General features: G+C 42.1%; 2 protein-coding genes across 3 annotated transcripts in view; both read left to right on the top strand.

Annotated features, from left to right (window-relative positions):
* Positions 1 to 15,144, top strand: part of LOC120737277 (butyrophilin subfamily 1 member A1-like) — a 56,365-nt gene that overhangs the window by 7,761 nt on the left and 33,460 nt on the right. The window lies entirely within an intron of this gene.
* Positions 6,511 to 11,288, top strand: LOC120737282 (myelin-oligodendrocyte glycoprotein-like). 2 transcript variants are annotated; one of them, XM_040037898.1, is made up of 4 exons: positions 6,511 to 6,825; positions 8,361 to 8,750; positions 8,854 to 8,952; positions 9,625 to 11,288. In XM_040037898.1, the coding sequence occupies exons 1-4, from the start codon at positions 6,786 to 6,788 to the stop codon at positions 9,660 to 9,662; spliced, it is 567 nt and encodes a 188-aa protein (XP_039893832.1). In that variant the 5' UTR covers positions 6,511 to 6,785; the 3' UTR covers positions 9,663 to 11,288. The 2 variants fall into 2 exon arrangements, with proteins under 2 accessions (XP_039893832.1, XP_039893834.1); XM_040037900.1 differs by having other exon boundaries at positions 6,512 to 6,825; positions 8,361 to 8,699; positions 9,625 to 11,287.

Below are 15,144 nucleotides of genomic sequence, written 5' to 3'. Positions count from 1 at the left end.
ACTGGGTGAATGTGCAGTAGTAGCAGCAAGCAGGTGAATTCTGTACATTAATATGAATAGACATCTGACTATTTTACAGGATAGACAATATAAACATATTTAAAATTAAAGGAATTGAAATGTACATTGTGCCTTGGTTTAGTGTCTGGAAGAGTCCTGTCTCAGTCAATTATAGATGATGTGAGAGGGCGGGTGTGTGTGTTTAGGGCACGGATGGCTTGGGGATAGAAGCTCCTCTTGAGTCTCTCTGTCCTTGCCCGGAAGATGCGGAACCTTCTACCAGATTGCAGAAGTTGGAACAGTTTGTTGCCAGGATGGGACGGGTCCTTCAGTATCTGCGCTGCTCTAGTCCGGCATCTCCTGGTGTAGGTGTCCTGAAGCGGGGGGAGAGCAATCCTGCAGCACTGTGTGGGTTCTCTGCAGCTTCTCAGAAAAGGATCTAATTTGCATGAAAATGAGACATGATCAGGACTTGAGTGCTGATTGTTAGAAATAAGAACTGGCACTGGTGCATTTTGTTTTTGACGGCATGTTACAGGGAGAGGAAGTCCAGTTTTGGACAGTTGCAGCTGATGTCTGTGATGTGTCTGCTCGTGAGTCTGTGAGTTTAGTCGGTGTGTTTTCTGTTTTACTTTGAAGGTCCGTGTGGGATGTCAGTGTTTTCTGTCCCATCCCTTGCCACATTAAGCCTGATTTTGTTCCAGCTGTGTTTCCTTCCTTTCTCTCATTTCCTCTGTGTATTTAAGCCCCATGTTTTCCTTGGTCTGTGTCGCTATATCCCTCACTTTAAGCTGTGTGTTCTGTTTGACTGCTTTGCGTGTCCGGTTAAGTTCAGACCAGAGTAAAAGAACCATTGGTGTGAAAATGCTCTTAGAGCCACAAACATGCAGCCGTCAGCAGCTCCACACTGACAGGAGACATTACAAAGAGATTACAGCACCACCAGACAGATCAAAACGTTAACTTCTCTGTGCTGTTTCCTTCTGATCTGATCTGCTTCCTTCAGCGTTCTCTACAACTCTGAACACCTGCTGCTGTCTGTACAGCTCATGTTGTGTTTGTTGTCCTCTCAGTGTGTCAGGTGGAGGTGGAGGAGGGGGCGGAGTCTGTCCAGCTGCCCTTCAAAACCACACAAAACCTGCCTGAAGACGCCACAGTAGAGTGGGAATACTGTGAACCTGAATGTAGGAAGGTCCATTTGTATCATAGTGGATCTGACCATCTTGAAGAACAGGATCAGGATTACAGAGGGCGAACCACGATGAATGGAGACCCTCTAAAAACTGGAGACCTCAGTCTGACGCTGAAACACCCCACAGAGAGAGACAGTGGGAGATACAGATGTGAAGTCAAAACGGGTGTTGTACTCCTCAGAAGGAAAAGACTGCTTCTCAAAGGTTGGTTGGATGGTTGGTTGGTGGTTTTTGTGTGTGTCTCTGACTGTGTGTGTGTGTGTGTGTGTGTGTGTGTCTCTGACTGTGTTGTGTCTCTGACTGTCTTGTGTCTCCTCTGCAGGGAGAGTTCAGGTCCAGGATCAAACAGGGGACATCAGGAACAGAAGCAGCTCCATTGATCCGACTCCTCTGATGGCTGATCAATCAGTTTGATCTGTGTGTTCTTTGATTATTGATCAGTGATGTCAGAGTGGAGTCAGTGTGATGTTGTTGTTTGTGACTCAAATCTCCAGAAGCCGAACAAAAACAGACTCACTGGTCTCATGCAGAGAAAGAGACGGTCCTTTAAAGCGATACAGTACAAATGCTCAACCTACCTCTATGAAATAAAACAATAAAAAAATCTTAGCTGTTTCAGGACTGCGCTCTTCTGGACAGAGCTCTCAGATGTTGTTCCTGGAATCTGCTGGAGCCACTCGCCTAGCATGGGAGTCACCACACCGAGTGCTCCCACTACCACTGAGACCACTGTTACCTTCACCCTCCATATCTACTCCAGCTCTTCACTGAGGCCTGGGTATTTCTCCAGCTTCTCATGTTCCTTCTTCCTGATGTTGCTGTCATTCGGTACATCTATCACTACGGCCGTCATCCTCTGTTTGTCTGACACTCCTATGTCAGGTTGGTTATTCCAGTCTGTAATACACAGATTAGAAGTTGTTGATCAAAGCAATTTCTTATAAAGTTGCAGATCTGGTTTTCTTTATGAAAGTTATTCTAAAGAAAATGAAATTGGTCACAAACCTGATAGTTAACAAACACAGACGTACAAGATGTTTTAAGGAGATACCAAACCAGGTAGGAGATGCTGTGAACCAGCTGTGGTCAATAGTTTACATGTCTTGATGATTTTGGAGTTTTTAAATATTTATTTCAATTTTTTTTTTCAGGTTTGATTAATTATACAGGTTATCTCTTTATTGCCTTTAAAAAAATCTAAATCTAATATATACATACTCAACCATCACCAGGGCTGGACTGGGACAAAAAATCGTCCCGGGCATTTTGACTAGAGACCGGCCCACCAGGTATTATAGGAAAAACCATAAAGCCTTTGAATGAAAACAAACGCTGTTGTCACAGGTACACTGTCTTGTTGGTACATATGTATCAATCTAATAAACTTAAACCTACACCATCCTCCCTGTTCTGGTATTTTAAACAGTACCCGACAGTAGACTGCTTGGTCGAGTTAACCTCCTGAACTATCTACAACACATGGTGAAAACCTGAAATTAAGACAGAGAAGACTAGAGGTGAGACATGATCATTACTGATGACAGATTTAGATATACTTTCATAAACCATTCATTTGCCACATCAATATACAGCATGGCAGGGCTGTTTTTTCTAACATGGCAACCTTTAAAAAGTGAAAGGAGACAGAAAGACAGGTGAGAAAGAATAAAACTTAATTGACTTTTTGATGCCATTTTACACACAGTACTGATACAGTATCTAGAAAATGTGGGAAAATACTGGCATCATATACAGAACTTAGCTACTTCTGAAGAAATTATGATGGGACCCTAAAAAAATCACTATGCACAATAATGGATTTTTATACATTTGACATCAGATGAAAACGTTTGTTGTAAGATTCAGAGCGATAAACAAACAAGAGAGAAAAGCCGATCAGCTGATCACTGATCAGTTTCATGATTGAAGTAGAAACAGGAGAGGGAGGGGAGAGAATGAGAGAAGATATGTCAATATATGATAGATATGTTCAAATATGTCATTTTCTTTGGTTGTTGTAAAGTAATGTGTGCCCCAGTCTCCAATCAGTGCGGGAAGGGTAGTTATTGCTCCGTTGCACCACAAGAGGGAGAATCCCCTAAAACGAGCAGCTCTAGCTGAGTAAATCAGTCCAGCCACTAACCATAAGGCAGTGCGTCTAAAAGAGCTGTGAGAGGTTGTACAACTGTGTAACGATGCACTATGTCTATACATTTGCAGGTAAGCAGATACACAATAGGAAAATAACTTGAGATGTATCTCAAGATAAGTCCCCAGGGTTGATGTGGATGTGGGAAACTTGGCCACTGATCCCCACTATGTGTCATTAGCATATAAGTTATTGGTAGAGATGTGAATTAGCCATGAAGCTAATGATTAGCATCTGGAGCTAATAATTAGTTTGTGTGGAAACCTCGTGGCGCTTAGGGTTGCCAACTCCCTGAAAAATAAATAAGGGACACCTCGTGGCCAGGGCCGGGCGACCCAGTTGTCTTCACCCTTCCCAGTGTGGTAGCTCTTTTTTTTTTGTGTGTGAAATTATTTTTTAACCATTTGACTTGAATTTGATTTAAGCAGATGCATATTCTTTGTGATATGACCATATGGGAAACAAATGATCCTTTAGCCATTTATTTTTAGCTCAAAATGACAACATTAACACAGTAAAACAGGTCTCTTTCTTAAACAGAAGCCTGTCATGCTTAACTTTTGAGAATATAAGTAAATCTTTCTTTAAAAGAACTCTGTCCTGCTTAACTTAAAATTATATAAATTAATAGAAAACAATAGAACAAAATCATTCTTGTAACTGTGCACATATGGTGCATTTAGTACAATTTGCTTCAGTTGAGGTATTATTTCAGCTTTTCTAAAGCTAATCAGCTGCTCCTGTTTGTAAACCCACTTGTTCCCATGATTACGCATCATAACTCATCATCATTATTCATCTATGTATTACTTTTATGTATTAGTCATCTATTTGTTGTAATCATCTATCCTTGCAGTTGTTTATTACACAAAATAAATTATATTATCACACTTCTGGCCACATAGCGCTGATATTCACTGCACATGCCCATATTAACCTTAACCAGAGGGTTTAAAAAAACAAACCAGTGTTTACATACCATATCTGCTTCTGCCGTGGCCTGGTGGACAAGAAAGTGGTTAAGGGTTCCCCGAGCTTTCACGCCCCTCATGTTCTTCATGTGCCCACCACTAGAAGCATGCCTATGGAAAAAGTGCGCCGGTGTTGTGCCAAAAAGTGATTGTCTGCCAAAAACTGATTGCTCGTATTTAAACTGCTATAAGTAACTTGTTGGGCTATACTATGTGAAACATATGTCAAATGCTTCCCTTATGGATGACATAAAGTCATCTTGAGCCACAAACAACATTCGTGTAACAAGGTAGAAGCCGCAATCAGTTTTTGGCAGTGACTTTTATATAACCTTTATTTATGCAGTTAAAAAAAATCTCATTAACATTAAAATGTCTTTTGTAAGAGTAAGTTGGCCAAGAGCACAGCAGAAATGGCAGCAAATATTACAATAGTTCAGTAAAAATATTTTAAGATAAACCTGTGATCTAGCGAGTCAGTGAAAGGTGCACCGCGACGTGTCCGTGGGAATACTGTGATTACATTAAAAACACAACGCGTGAACACGAACACGCTGTGAGGCGATAACAGGGAAGCTTTGACGTTTTGCTGTGTTTGTTGCCATGGAAACATGTGTGTCACAGCCCCACAGCCGCTTATTATCATTACAGACAGGATCCTGTCAAAGCCCACGAACACAGCTCCAGATTGTTCCAGGATGTGTGTGAAGAAAACAAATCCAAGATTAATCTCAGGTTTTCCACATCATGAATCAAAGAATCTAAAAATAAAGTCAGAGCGCTGCTGTGGCTTTATTACATGAATTTATACCGGACACCTGCTGGAGCTGGCTGCTCCGGTCTCTGCACATGTCCGTGTCTGAGCTCTGACTCCAGCTCGGAGGATCCAACTGATGCTGCTCCGTCTGCACTCTGCTGGGCTGTTTCTCCTGCTGCAGCTTCCATCTTCTCCTATATGTGCAGTCTGTGTCCGCTCACGGCAGCTCGCGGTGACTCCACCTGCGTGACAGCAGCTACCAGCAGACAACATGCACATGCTCTCACATCTCCAGCAGAGCTGCATTAAAATGTTGCGCTCAGTGCGCATGTCAGTGACAGCTGCGACCAGCTGAGTTATGATCTGAGATTAAAAACACAACAACTCATATTATTATTGACATCTGTAATTATAATCTGCACCATTATGATAATAATGATTTCATAAATAAAGGTTTAACTGGGTCTCCTGTAGGCTGCGCTGTCAACACAGCACACGGTGGTCACATGACACCTCATCACTCAGCTGATAATAAATAAATAAAAACAAATAAGTAAATAAAACTGTAGCTGATCCAGAGCCTGAACTATGGAGCAGGTTCATCATATCCAGGATTTCTCTCTGGTTTCTAACACACATCAAGGTTCAGCATGAACGTAGCGTCGATGCATCGATGGGTCCCGTTAACTGCTGTGGTTTTACACACACGTCAATATTTTATATAACAGAGAAGAAAAAGAAGACAGCGTGTTCTGGACTGTGAGGTCCCTCAGAGTTCAGCCCTGTCTTTCAGGCTAAACACACAATTTGTGACCTTCATTCTCTAAAAGCTCTCTGGGCTCTGCAGGTACTGTGACCTTCAGTCCACTGTGTGCTCTGTGGAAGAAATCCACAGCATGCTGCTGTTTGTGTGTCTTCACGGTTTCCCAGCATGCCCCGGTTGTGGTGGTGGAGGTGAGTGAAAGTTTAAAGTGCACTGATGTGGACTCACAACGAGGCCGATCCCAAAACTGTCCACAGGATGAATTCAAAGTGCAACAGCAACATCAGGCTAAGCTGCTACTTACTGCATGATGAACACAGACCTCGTTCATCCAGGAACTGAGGTCAGTTTGTACATTTTGTCTTCACGCCTCTCGAGGATCGCTGACCCACATAGATGCAAGATTACATTCACCTCCAGCGTGAGTCACTGGTTTCGACTGTGTGCTGAAGATGCTTCACAGTGCTGATGTCTGAGTCACTCATGGACTCCATTTTTCTAAAATACAAATAGATGTAGCTCCTGCGGTGGAAAGACTCAGACTGAAGTTTAACAAACACAGTAAAATTTTACATCTGCATGAAGAGAATCTGCGTCAGACCAAAGCTTTGCTGCTGGGAGCTGAGATAAGCTGATGAAGTTAACATGAAAATAAAAACTGAAACTTGAAGGCTAAAACATGTGGTGTGCTGCATATAAATATGCATAAAGATGAAACGATTAAAGCATAGATCAGAGTTCAGGAGAATCACCACAGCAGCCTGAGTCTCAGACTGATGAAGAGCAGCGAACACTGAAACTGGTGCTTCTTTATCTCATATCAGCTCTCGGTGGTTTCCTGCCACAGACAGACAGCAGAGGCCGAGAGGAACGTTTGATTTGTGCGTCAGCAGCTGCAGACGAGCGTCCGAGTGTTTAACGGCATCTGTGCTGGTGTCGACTTCACAGGAGGATGAAGATGCTGCTGCTGTTCCTGCTTCTCCTCATCGACGGTAAGAAACTCTCTGAAGTCTGAATGCAGGTTGTTTGCACTCACTGCAGGTTGATCATCGTCACAGACATGATCATGTTTATTACAAGGTTTGTACGCTCATTAGAAACATGGAAGTCTTGAAGGTTTTGGAGAAAAGATGGAAACGTGGCTCACAGGTCCATGTGTGAAGAAGTTTGTGGTTGATATTGGTGTGTAACCCTCTCTGTGTGAGTTCGGCTCACACATCCTGCTGACCTACATATACTGAAACAGCGTTAAGTAAACCTTGTTCAGCTGTTACGTGGCTCTTTGTGCTTCAGCTGTTTAAACAGATTCTTTGTCCTGTATGAGCGGATTGTTTAGTGCTTTAATTCTGAACTTAAAGTGATTTAACTGAGGCACCGTTTCCCCCCCTTAATCACTTAGAAGCTGCACTTTGTGTTTACTTGTGTTATCTTTCTCTAATATCTGAATTAGTTTGATGATGTGAAACATTTAAAAACATACAAAAACAGGGAAACTAGGAACAGGAGAAACGCTTTTGCACCTGAACAGAGGTTTAAGGAGCCATAAGTCAGCCTGAAGTCTGGTTAGAGCTCAATCTGAGCTCTGTTTGTTGTTCCAACCAGAAACTTTCATTGAAGTCTGTCAAACATCAACGCAGCGACTGACTTGAGGCAACACAAGATTTCAGGCTAAATCAACTGTCTCCTGTTTTAAAGCTGTAATAGATTACTTTTTAACTTTGTGAAAATTGTCATGTTTGCACTTTGCAACAGTGAAAGAAAAAACAGAATTTAGATGCAAATGAATCTGAACGTGGTTAGCACGAGTCTTCATAGATACTGGTGGATATGCTCTGTTAGCTGGCACGGTGGATGCATGAACAGCTTCGGACTGTATCAGGTCACAGTCAGTGGTGAGGTTGTTACTCCAAAAAGTAATCTATTACTTACATTACTTACATTATTCCTTAGTGTTCATAAAAGTGTTGCATTATGCTAATTACTGAAAGTAATTCATAATTACTATACTGAAAATATGTTCTGTTTCCTGGCGCTTGCTTGTTCTCCTGTTTCCGCGATCCTGCGTGAAACAACAAATGCAGCCATAAGAAACCTCACACAAGCTGCAGACCACACACTTCACAACGGCTTTGTGTACTGATTGAACCGACGGTTTGTCACGGAACGATGGGCGCTCAGCCACTCTCCTAATTAGCTCCCCCAGAGGAGGCTGATCAGCAGCAGGCGTGTGTCATCATCCATCACCCTCATTAGTGAGGGTAGCGGGACACCCTCTGGCCATTTTACACTTTACTTCCTGTTTTACTTTGAAGATTTCTGTTCTTTCCTGTGCTTTCCTGTTTGATGTGCTTTGTGTTTAGCATCTTTGGATGATGGGCTTCCTCTCCAGTTTAATTCATGTTGCATGAATGAAAATGAATTCAACATTTGTAATCATCATTCTGTCTGCTCTGACGTCTGTAAGCAGGTCTGACCGTGATTATTACCTCAAACATGACACACGGTGTCTCTCTATATGTCCTCACAGTTTCCCAGCATGCCTCTGGTGTGGAGGTGTATGAGGGGGACTCGTTCATCCTGCTCTGTCAGGTTGACACTTCTAGATTGTTTGACCCCACAGTGGTGTGGAGTCGCTCCGACCTCAGTCCTCCAACCGTCCACCAGCGTCAGCGTCAAGGAGACGAACTGAAAGATCAAAACCAGCGTTACAGCGGCCGAACATCCATGAAGACTGACGCTCTGGAAACTGGAGACCTCAGCCTGAACCTGACTGACCTCCAACTGTCTGACAGCGCCACCTACACCTGCTCCGTCAGAGACTTTGGAGATGAACTGAGTCGGAGTGATATACAGCTGCAGGTCAAAGGTCAGCAAGAAGCTTCAGCGACTGCTGTTGATAAAGATTACATCGCTGAAAGTAGTCTTTACTTTACAATCAAAGGACTTTGTTGGCTCAATACAGCTTAGATTACATGGACTCAGAGGTCAAAGGTCACACTGTTTGTTGTCTGTCTTTACAGAGCAGTGGTCATACTGGGAGCCTCTCGTGTTTCTCCTGGTTCTGGTCCTTATAGTTTCCGGGGTTCTTTTATTTCATTTCTGTCACTATTTCATGTCAGGTGAGTCTCTCCTCCTACACTACCCATAATGCCGATGGTTAGCAGGTGTCCTCTGGTGGCTCCTTGACTGTGATCCACAAATTTGTTCCAGAAGCTGAAAGAGTTGTGAGTTATGAAGTGAACAGGCAAATATCCCTGAGCTTTCTCCTGAGTGTCAGAATCCGATTTCCTCATTCCGACTACGAAGCGTCAGATTCAGGGTTTGACCTACGATAAGAGCGCTGCTGAAAGAGGCGTGGTCCAGATCTGCTTCTAAACAAACTCCAGATATAACAAAACTTCCTTGATGGTGTGTAAGTGTGATCAGCTACCACATCTATGCTGTAAGTGTGAGGTAGCCAACAGCATAGATGTGCACAGTCAGTACCAGCTGGAAACTAAGCGCGACATTCATGTAAATCCTCTTTGTGGCGCTGAAGTTGGTCACATGGTTTGTAGTTCACTTGGAACAAACCAACCCATGAAAACACGTTTACAAAGCTGTCAGCTGATCCAGAGCAGAGTGACGCAGCTACAGGTGTCCCACAGTGATCCAGAGGACACAGTCTGATCCTCTCTGTCATCACTGAAGTCAGAGGACTCAGTGGAAACAGGAGTGAAGAGCTCACACAGCAGAGTGGACTCACTGACATCTGTGTGTGTGACCTCTCTGTTTTCCTCTCACTTCTTCAGGCTGTGAACGTGAAGACGGGGATGCTGACGTCCTGTAAAGCACAGCTGACCTTCATCAGGACGTCACAGAGGAGACGCTCTACAAACACACAATGATCCACACACAGACACACCTGCCTGACAAACTGCTCTTAGTGCATCATCACGCACACGGGATGTGATTTGCAGCGTCAAGAAGTCTTCAAGCGACCAATGCGAGCACAGGATACGACTGACTGACCTCTGGTAGGAACCACAGGCGTGGACACAGGCACACACCTCACAGCAGCTGAAGCTTTCTGCCTCTCTGTAGACGGAGTGTGTTTACTTTGACAGCAACAATCAGATACTACAGCAGTCAGGTGAATTTAGAGGTTTTTCTGTGAGTAAACTGACTACAGCGGCTACAACGCCGTCCTTCGTTAACGCTGTTGGTCCAGAAACTTCCTGTTCACTCAGAACCTGAAATAAAGCCGTCCACATGAACATCAGAGCCTCTGGTTTTTATCCCCACTGACATCAAACAGACACAAACACTGAGTCACTAAGACGGAGCGTGTTCAGATCAGATGTGTAGGCAATGATATGATGGTCCCGTCTCCTCTCAGGTGGAGGTTGTTCCCACTGCTGTCCTCTCCTGCATTTCTACCTCTGTAAAGATTACGAGCTCTACGATAAACGTGCGCTCATGCTTCTCAGTTAACAATTAACTCAAATGCAGCATCAACCGTATTTTTTACCCTCGTAACAAAAAGGAATAAAGTGTTTTTTCTTTGCTTAATAATCACAGCTTTACTGTGTTATGATGTAAAATAAAACTAAAGTCTAAATACAAGCACGTCATTTCTTCATTGATGATGCTGAGCTTTTATACTCATTACCAAAAACCTGAGAGAAATAAAAACACATAAGCCTGGAGCTTCAGTGGTTAAACAACATTTAGTATGTGTGAGTCTGATGAGCAGCTGTGACATGAACCATCACTCCTCCACGTCCAGCACTGTGGTGAAAGCTGTGGACTGTGGACTTTCAGTCACGTATCAGCTTCCTGTCACACACGAGGACTTCCTGTTAAGGTCAATAGTTCCTCTATCAGCAGTTTGTGCATCGCGAGCCTCCACCCGAGTGTTTCAGATGGTGATGCTTCTGGGTACCGAACATAACACAGAAGATTGAATAAAGACGCTGACGTCCCACCTGTGCAGGCGTCCTTTGACTTTTTTCATTTACACAATTTTAATCACTTTGTGACTGTTTGTCTTGAAATTTCATCTCTTATGAGGTGATCGAGCTTGATTACACTTAATAAGAACATGTGAAGAGTGAAAGGATGGAGGAACAGAGCGAAGTGTTGCAGGCTGTTTACATGTTTAGGGACAAAATTGTTCCAATGACAGAATATGTTTCTATACGTTTAATGGAAGAAATCACTTTATTAATAATAGATGACTGGAGATGGTGCACGCCTGTTATACTGTTACAATCCCTGTTTACATGGATGAATATGGATATATTAATAATGTTATTTTATAATAATAAAAAAAAGAAATAAAAAATCATGGCACAGTCTTGTGCTTGCTGCAAAAGATAAAATAAAATAAAATTCTGCACAGATAAATTTGAATTAAACCTTTTTTTTTTTTTTTTTTACACTTGTTATATTTTTCACAGCTGGTACAAATTAGAATTACAGGCGACCGCTTCTGGCCCCCAGGCCATATGTTTGACACCATCATTTATATACAGGTGATGTTTCTACTCTGATATAAATGCTGCGTCCTGTTATTTTTTGCTCTTCCTGTTGGAGCCCAGTCACTCTGACATGTGTGACTGTACATGCTGGCTGTGTGTCGGCCAGCTGTCGCTGTCTCACAGCAGGACTCCAGCTCGGAGGATCCAAGTGATGCTGCTCCGCCTGCACTCTGCTGGTCTGTCTCTGCCCCTCCCCCTTCCATATGTCGCAGTGAAGCCTGTAGCTCCACCTACGTGACAGCAGCTACCAGCAGACCACACGTCAGCTGAGTTACCTTCAATTTTTCAAACGGTTTCCTGCACGAATCGAAACATCTTTGTATTTACTGATTAATGTATTAACTGAATTAATTATGTTTTTCCCATAAGTAATAATTTCCCATAAATAATTCCCAGAGTGAGTCAGCGGTGTTTATCATATTTATTATCATCACTATGACTACGAGTCCTTACAAACGTTATTGGACAGCTGAAAGCAGCATGGCTGTAGTGCTCATTATTTTAATGATAACATAATTATAATAATTATTAATATTAAATATTAATAACCAGATGAACACTGACCCTGTTGGCATCCGTGTTGTCCAGAATAAATAGCACAGAGAGGACAGGCGGCTGTGTCTCCTCTAATACCCGCACTGGTCACCGATGTTTCTGGCCTCATGCTGCGTGTTTAACAGCCTCAGAGTTTGGACGTGTTTGTCACGTTTGTTCTACACACGGCTAGAAGCTGGGATAGCGTTAGATATGGATTTTAATTCAGTAAAATATCTATATATCTACATATATATTAAATAAAAATACTAAATTTGTTTTCCATCTTTATAAGAGGTTAAAATTTAGCACCTTTTTATTGGTTAATTCTGACCAATCGCGAGAGCTCATTTCACACATCTTTAAATCATCCTCTGTTTGTGAGATATTCACAACAGAAGCTTGAGTGGGAATAAAGAAAGAAAAGGCTCCTCTTTCATAAACGTTATTAATGAATAAATGTCTTTTTCTTGTTTTTCTTTTTCGGTATGAATATTTTCTTCATGTGAGTAACGGAGTGAGGATGACGTCACTTAGCGCTGTAAATGACATTTTCTGTTAAAAGTAGAAGAAAGTAGAGCCCGTGGGGGTCAGAGCTGAAGCCTCTTCCTGTTTTCTCTCCTCCCTGACAGCAGAGACGAGCTCGCTCTCTTTCTCTGCGGGTGGGCGTGAACGAGGCTCACCCACCAGTCTGCATGGAGTAATTCTTCCAGTAAGATGTTCATATATTATTTATAAATATACATAATGTTAATGTGATTAAAGTCTCCACGATCCACAGCAGGAATAATCACGAGAGGATGTTATTTTCTTTTACACAGGCGCGTGTAATGAAAAGAAGCGGTAACATCAAAAACAGCCACGCGATGTTTTAAAGCAGTGTTTCCAAGGCCGTGACGTGAAATAATAATTCCACATAAACGAAACAAGTCCACAGTAACGAGCCTGTTGTAAGGAGCAGAAGGGTCAGGCACAAGCCACGCCCCCACACCTTCCTAGCTGTTGAGTAATGAGGTGTCACGTGACAACAAGCTGCCACGGGTTGTGTGGAACTCCTCCTTCTGTGTAGAGCTCACAGTACAGCCCACAGGCACACTGTGATTATTATTAATTAAAGTATTATTATTACATCGTGATTTAAATAATGAGGACGCCTCGTTCTGTTTTCTCTGAGGCTGCTGTGCCACGTGGAGCAAACATGAACATAAAGTTTACAGCATATCTTGTGACTGGAAATTGTTTGCACTGTTTATATATTTATATTATTTACTGCAGGTATTGGAGAAAAAGCTTTATGTTGTGAAAAACTCAAATCTGTGCCTTATTTTGTTGATGTTTTTACATGTATTCCTTTTGAAAATACTAAAACTTGTATATTTATTTATTTTTGTTTGTCTGATTACATTTATTTATAAAATAAATCGGACATTTCAAACAGTTACTCACTACTTGAGTAGTCTTTTCGCCGAGTACTTTTTTACTCTTACTTGAGTAACTTTTTTGACGACTACTTTTCACTTTTACTCGAGTAATAATATTTTAAGGTAATGCTACTCTTACTTGAGTACAATTTTTGGATAGTCGACCCACCTCTGATTATATCATGATTTAAATAATGAGAACTACAGCCGTGTTATTATCAGCTGTCTAACAATGATAACGACTGGTAGTCATGGTGACAATGTTACATACGATAAACAGGCTGTTAAATGAGCTGTTGACTCTGGAGGGCAAAACCAATCATGAATCAATAAACACAAAGATAAATTCGATTTGTTCAGGAAACACTTTTAAATATGAGCGGTGCTTTTTCATCTGATCATAACTCAGCTGATCGCAGCTCTGCTGTTTTAATGAGGTCTCTTCACGTGGACGTGGGCTCGTGTTCAGACATCCTGGAGATGTGACAGGAGGTGCATGTTGTCTGCTGGTAGCTGCTGTCAGGCAGGTGGAGCTACAGGCTTCACTGAACCATATGGAAGGAGGAGGAGGAGACAGGCCAGCAGAGTGCAGATGGAGCAGCATCGCTTGGATCCTCCGAGCTGGAGTGAGACGGCGACAGCTGGCCAGCACACAGCCAAGACCTACAGTCACACATGTCAGAGTGACTGGACTCCAACAGCTAATATAAAGGTGATGCTTCTACTCTAATATAAATGCTGTGTTCCAGGGTTTATGCAGTATTCATATTTGTGATGTTTTTGTAACAAAACAAAGCCCCACAGAGGATTCACACGGTTTCTATTAGAACAGATTTCAGGCTCTACTTCATTTTATTTTTGTAGGAGATCAAACCGTCGACTGCCTCTCAGTGTTGTTTATTGACTTTCAAACATACGGCCTGGGGACCAGAAGCGGTCGTCTGTAAGTCTAATTTGTACCAGCTGTGATGACATGACAGAATAAAGTTACGTTGAATCCAAGCACACCCTTGTTTGTCTTGTGACATTTCAATAAGTCTGATGTGTCACATGGCCCTCTGCCTATTGAAAAAACAAATGTTGAATCCAAGATGGCCGACTTCTAAATGGCCACCGTGGTCACCACCCATCTTGAGGAGTTTGCCCCCTCACATATACTAATGTGCCACAAACAGGACTTTCATATCACCAACCATTCCCATGTTATTACGGTGTATCCATATAAATGGCCCACCCTGTATTTATTGTGTCATTACGTGCTGTAAAAAACAAGAACAAGAGGATTTTAACAAGCTTTAGAGGGGAAAACCTCCCACTGTGCAGTAAAAAACAAGAACAGGTGAGAAGTGTTTTGAGAATACAGAAGTTGTGGTGGTGGTGGGGGGTGGGGTCTCTACAGGAGGGACACAGTTGCCCCCCCCTTGTCCCCATAGATCCACCCCTGTTTGAATAATCCAACAGTTGTTAAAAAAAAAGGTCAATTGACTTTTAATTATATGTTTTTTTGCAACAAACAGATATTTTTTTTAAAGAAAGGATAAAATAACTTTAATAATATTTGCATAGTTATAGATATTCATACGTGTAAACAGTGATTGTGACAGTCAGTGAAACAGGCGTGCACCAGCTCCAATTCTTCTATTATTAATAAAGACATTTCTTCCATAATTAGAAACATATTCTGTCATTGGCACGATAGTTATCCCTAAATATTAGGGGTGCAACGATACTCGTATCGATATTGAACCGTTCGATACAGTGCTTTCGGTTCGGTACGCATATGTATCGAACAATACAACATTTTTAATTTATTTTATCAACTTTCCTTCTGATG

The sequence above is a fragment of the Simochromis diagramma genome, unplaced genomic scaffold, assembly GCF_900408965.1.
Source record: "Simochromis diagramma unplaced genomic scaffold, fSimDia1.1 OVJJ01000044.1, whole genome shotgun sequence".
Taxonomy (NCBI): Eukaryota; Metazoa; Chordata; class Actinopteri; order Cichliformes; family Cichlidae; genus Simochromis; species Simochromis diagramma.
Note: the sequence above shows the minus strand (reverse complement) of the source record. Positions and strands in the feature narration are given on the sequence as shown.

What these genes read in the sequence shown, in the direction of transcription:
- LOC120737282 (XM_040037898.1), top strand. Translation starts at nt 6,786, where the DNA reads ATGAAGATGCTGCTGCTGTTCCTGCTTCTCCTCATCGACG. An exon ending in CCTGCTTCTCCTCATCGACG is followed by an intron (nt 6,826 to 8,360) that starts GTAAGAAACTCT and finishes ATGTCCTCACAG; the next exon opens with TTTCCCAGCATGCCTCTGGT. An exon ending in TAAAGATTACATCGCTGAAA is followed by an intron (nt 8,751 to 8,853) that starts GTAGTCTTTACT and finishes CTGTCTTTACAG; the next exon opens with AGCAGTGGTCATACTGGGAG.